Source organism: Penaeus monodon, chromosome 42, assembly GCF_015228065.2.
Source record: "Penaeus monodon isolate SGIC_2016 chromosome 42, NSTDA_Pmon_1, whole genome shotgun sequence".
Lineage (NCBI taxonomy): Eukaryota > Metazoa > Arthropoda > Malacostraca > Decapoda > Penaeidae > Penaeus > Penaeus monodon.
In genome coordinates, this window is record NC_051427.1 from 5,169,288 (window position 1) to 5,173,958 (window position 4,671).

At 44.4% G+C, this 4,671-nt stretch overlaps 1 protein-coding gene across 1 annotated transcript in view; it reads left to right on the top strand.

Annotated features, from left to right (window-relative positions):
- Window positions 1-2,041, top strand: part of LOC119598879 (tRNA N(3)-methylcytidine methyltransferase METTL2-like) — an 11,587-nt gene extending 9,546 nt beyond the window's left edge. The window contains 1 exon segment of the mRNA XM_037948572.1: window positions 1,458-2,041. Within this exon segment, the coding sequence (XP_037804500.1) occupies window positions 1,458-1,630 (173 nt within the window). The 3' untranslated portion in view covers window positions 1,631-2,041.
- Window positions 2,042-4,671: the final 2,630 nt, after the last annotated feature.

Below are 4,671 nucleotides of genomic sequence, written 5' to 3' on the forward strand. Positions count from 1 at the left end.
CTCTCTTTCCTTCTCTCTTCTCTCTCTCTCTCTTTCCTTCTCTCTTCTCTCTCTCCTCTCCTCTCCCTCTCTCTCTTCCCTCTCCCTCTCCCTCTCCCTCTTCCTGTTCCTTCTCTCCCTCTCTTCCTCTCCCTATCCTCTCCCTCCCTCTCCCTCTCTCCTCTCTCGTCATCTCTCTTCCTCATCTCCTTCTCACCTCTCTCCTCTCTCTCTCTCTTCTCTCCTCTCATCTCATCTCTCTCTCTCCTCTTTCTCTCTCTCTCTCCCTCCCTCTCTCCTCTCTCTCTCCGTCTCTCTCTCCTCCTCTCTCTCTCTCTCTCCCTCCCCTTCTCTCTCCCTCATCTCTCTTCTCTCTCCTCTCTCTCTCCCTCCCTCTCTCTCTCTCTCTCCCCCTCTCTCTCTAACGTCCTCTCTCTCTCTCTCTCTCTCTCCCTCTCTCTCTCCCTCCCTCCCTCTCTCTCTCCCCTCTACCCCTCCCCCTCTCTCCCCCTCCCCTCCCCCTACCCCCTCTCTGCCCTCCCCCTTCCCCCACTCTCTCACCCTCTCCCTCCCCTCTCTCTCTCCTTCTCCCCCTCTCCCACCCTACTCCCTCTCCCTCCCCCCCTATCTCCCTCTCCCTCACCCCCCCCTCCCTCTCTCTCCTCTCTCTTCCTGTCCTTCTCTTCCCTCTCTCCCTCTCCCTTTCTCTCTCTCTCTCTCATTCTCTCGGTCCCCGTTCTCTCTCTCTGCAATCTCTCATCTCTCTCTCGTCTCTCTCTCTCTTCTCTCTCTCTCTCTCTCCCTCCCTCCCTCCCTCCCATCCTCTCCTCTCTCTCTCTCTCCCTCTTTTCTCTCTCTCCCTCCTCTCTCTCTCCCTATCGGCTCTCTCTTTCCCCCCTCTCTCCTCTCTCTCTCTCATCCTCTCTATCTCTTAGCTCTCCTCCCATCTCTCTCATCCCTCTCTCTCCCTCTCTCCCTCCCTCCCTCCCTCTCTCTTCTCGTCTCTCTCTCTCTCACCGACCATCTCGTCTCTTCTCTCTTTCTCTCTTCTCTCCATCTCTCTCATCCCTCTCTCTCTCTCTTCTCTCTCTCTCTCTCCCTCCCCTCTCTCTCTCTCTCTCTCCCCTCTACCCCTCCCCCTCTCTCTCCCTCCCCCTCCCCTCCCCTCTCTCCCCCTCCCCCCTCTCCCCCTCCCCGGCCCCCTACCCCCGCTCTCGCCTCTCCCCCTTCACCGCCAACTCTCTCACCCTCCTCCCTCCCCTCCTCTCTCCCTCTCCCCCTCCTCCCACCCTACTCCCTCTCCCTCACCCCTATCTCCCTCTTCCCCACCCCCCCCCCTCTCTCTCTCTCTCTCTCTCTTCTCTTGTCTCATCTCCTTCCATCTCTCTCTCTCTCCTTCATCTCTCTCCTCTCTCTCTCTCTCTCTCTCTCTCTCTCTCTCTCTCTCAAAAATAATGTTATGTTTGTTATTTTTCCAGATGATGTACGAAAGCTTATGACTGACGCCGGCCTTGAGGAGGTACAGAATCTGGTGGACAGACGTCTGCAAGTGAATAGAGGCAAACAGCTTACAATGTACAGGGTTTGGGTTCAGGCAAAGTACAGAAAGCCAGCAGTACAAGATACACAGCAGGGCACCACAGTCTCATGACCCACTTTTGTTTAATACAAAATAGTTTGTTGTTTTTTTCATTGCTATTATTTCATTGTTATTTGAGTTTTAATGTTTGATATAAGTGGTAACAGGCTGAGGAGATTAAGTGAATGAGGGAAATTCATGAGAAGCATAGATATATTTTTCTTAATACTGTATAATTAAATTATTTGCTGTTAGTGCTATTTTAGGTACATGTGATAAAGTTTGTGTACTCAACCTATTGAGGAACAAGATCCCCTACCCTTATTTATATTTTTACCTATGATAAATTAACTTTTTTTTATAATTTTTATAATCAGTTGTTTTTTAATAATATGAATCAGCAAGAAAATATATGCCATAAAGTATGGAATAAAATGATGCAGTCAGCAGAAAATGCTAACTGTAAAACTGAAAAATACCTTTGAAATTTGTTTAATTACCCTTTTCTGGGAATAATGCATTGTGTAATTCCACGCAAAAGCATTCTTGAACCCTTGCCAGGTTAACTGATGTCATGTTAATTTTTTTTCTTAGTTCAGGCCATAGGAGCAGTTAGTTCCCTTTCTTTTCTCTCAGTTTTCTTCTCTATCCAAAATCAATTTCTCAGGCAAGTCAGTACATTATTTGTTTTTATCTCAATTACACTATAACCTGGGCCCATATTCTGGTGCATTCAAATGCTTCTTTTCTCCGCACCAGTCCCAAGTTTTTGAATCTCTGCACAAAAGTAATTTAAGCACATTAACCAAAACACTAATGGTGTCCAGCATTCTATATTTTTCTGATACACAATCACAGTACTCTATCACCATCTCCACCATTACATTATCGAATTCAATTCTGTAAACCAAACCAAAATGTATAATCTCGTATCCAACTTTTCATAATGAACCGGCTAATTCATAATTTGGTCACGAAGTATATAAATTAAAAGCATCTAACTCAACTCTTCCAACTTCCTTACTCATACTTTCAACGTAGGCATTAACTCTCTCTCTCTCTCTCTCTCTCTCTCTATTATGTCCTATGCATAGACAGTGCTAAAGCCATTTGATAATGCTGAAGGACTCCTTACTATGCAACCGTGTCTGAAAATATTAGCAGCTAGAGTACTGGCCAAAGATTACCAGTAAATAATAATGAATATACTCTGGTCATAAGAGACACGTGTGATATGCCAGAAAAAAGGCTGAAGGAACAAGCCTTTTTTCCCCGTAGTGACACCTCAACCAGCAGAACTCGCAAATTGTTTATCATCATCACCATCATCAGATTAAATCAATGCAGTGCCTTTCTCAGTTCTACTCGGTGATCCTTGAAAGAAGGGAAGAAGGCAATACTGATGACGACTCTTTAAGAAGAAAAAAAATATGGCGTGAAGAGCCATTGTGGTTGGTCTGTTCGCGAGGCAGTTTGGGATCAAATCTGCTGAATAAATGGATTTCGTTGAGAACCGGCATGTACGTCTCTTACGGCAGAGGGAAATGGTCTATGGCATAATCAAGGTCTGTCTCTCTCTCTCTCTCTCTCTCTCTCTCTCTCTCTCTCTCTCTCTCTCTCTCTCTCTCTCTCTCTCTCTCTCTCTCTCTCTCTCTCTCTCTCTCTCTCCTCTCCTCCTGTGTGTTTGTGTTCCTTCCTCCTTTCGTCTGTCTCCTTCCCGCTCTCGTGTGTGTGTGTGTGTGTGTGTGTGTGTGGCAACGTCTAGAAACACTAGTGTTTGCTCAAATTGGCCACCGTTTTCCATAATCTACTTCCCTCATCCTACCATTCTGGCCCACCATTCTCAGCCAACTCCATGTGACGTCATTGGCCTTATCACCCAAAGCTGCGCGTAATAGCATGTATAACTTTTTTTTCTGGTATCAATTATTTGATTTCGATAAGTGTGTTTATCGTTATCTGTGTTCTTAGTGGGATGTACCAGGAAGGGACTAAGTTGATTTCTTTTTATTTTTCATCTACCGTGTATGCAGTTATAATGCCATTAATTATCTTCCCAAACAGCAATAAGCGAAGTCACAATGTTATTGAAGAAATCGCGACTGATATTCTAAAGGCGGACCGCACATCTCTCCCGTATGAAATAATGGTGCATAGCATCAAATTAACCTTACATTCATTAAAGCTGAGGCTGTGCATATACTGGCATTCCAGGAAGTAGTGTAGCGTGGCGTCCGCTGCTTCACAATGCTTGCAACATGGCCAAGCGTCTGAACCATAGCATCATATACGAGATTCCGAACTGGGAGAAATTACACAGGTCTTAAGGGAGACCAAGAGAGATTTCGTGAATGAGAGAAGGGGAACTCCCAGTCAAATATAGCAAGAGGAAAGATCAAATGATTACCCTTAAAATGTGAAGATTGTTACATTAAAAGGAAAAGGCAGTATGGGATCCCAAAGAAAATATCCAATGACTGCCTGAAACCCTTTCTTTGAAACTAATGGTTCGATATCTTCCTTCAATATACCAAGAACAAGACAATCAGGAAAAGAAAAGAAAAGAAAAAAAATAGAAATGGCACGTCAAATTGTTTTCTCGAACGCATAAAACTTTGTCTACTCGTATGAGAGACTGTAATGGTATATATGACCTTTGAAGTCTAGTATATTTCTCTTGCTTTGTAAACATTAACCGTTCAGAACTTAGGGAGAAATGGGGAACTACAAAAAGTGGGAATTACCGAACATGACAACACCTTTTGCTAGAGATAATCAACATCCTCAGAATCATACAACAGTGTCATTGGCGAGAGTAATCTGCAAACAGCATAACAGAGTAATAAGCCAGTTGGCTGAATTGCTTCAAAGAATACAACGTGACACCAAACAAGCAATTGGGATTCAGGGAGGGAAGTCCATGCCTAACATATCCTCTGTTTTTTACAACGGAGTCTGAGATCCTACAGCAGTGAGAAGGTTTAAGGTATATTGTGTGTTCTGAAACAGGTTGATATGGATATTTGAACACAAAGAAAGTATGTGATCAATAGGGAAAAAATGGTATACAGTAATTAGGGGTAAACACTACATGGAGACGAACAAGTGTAGTA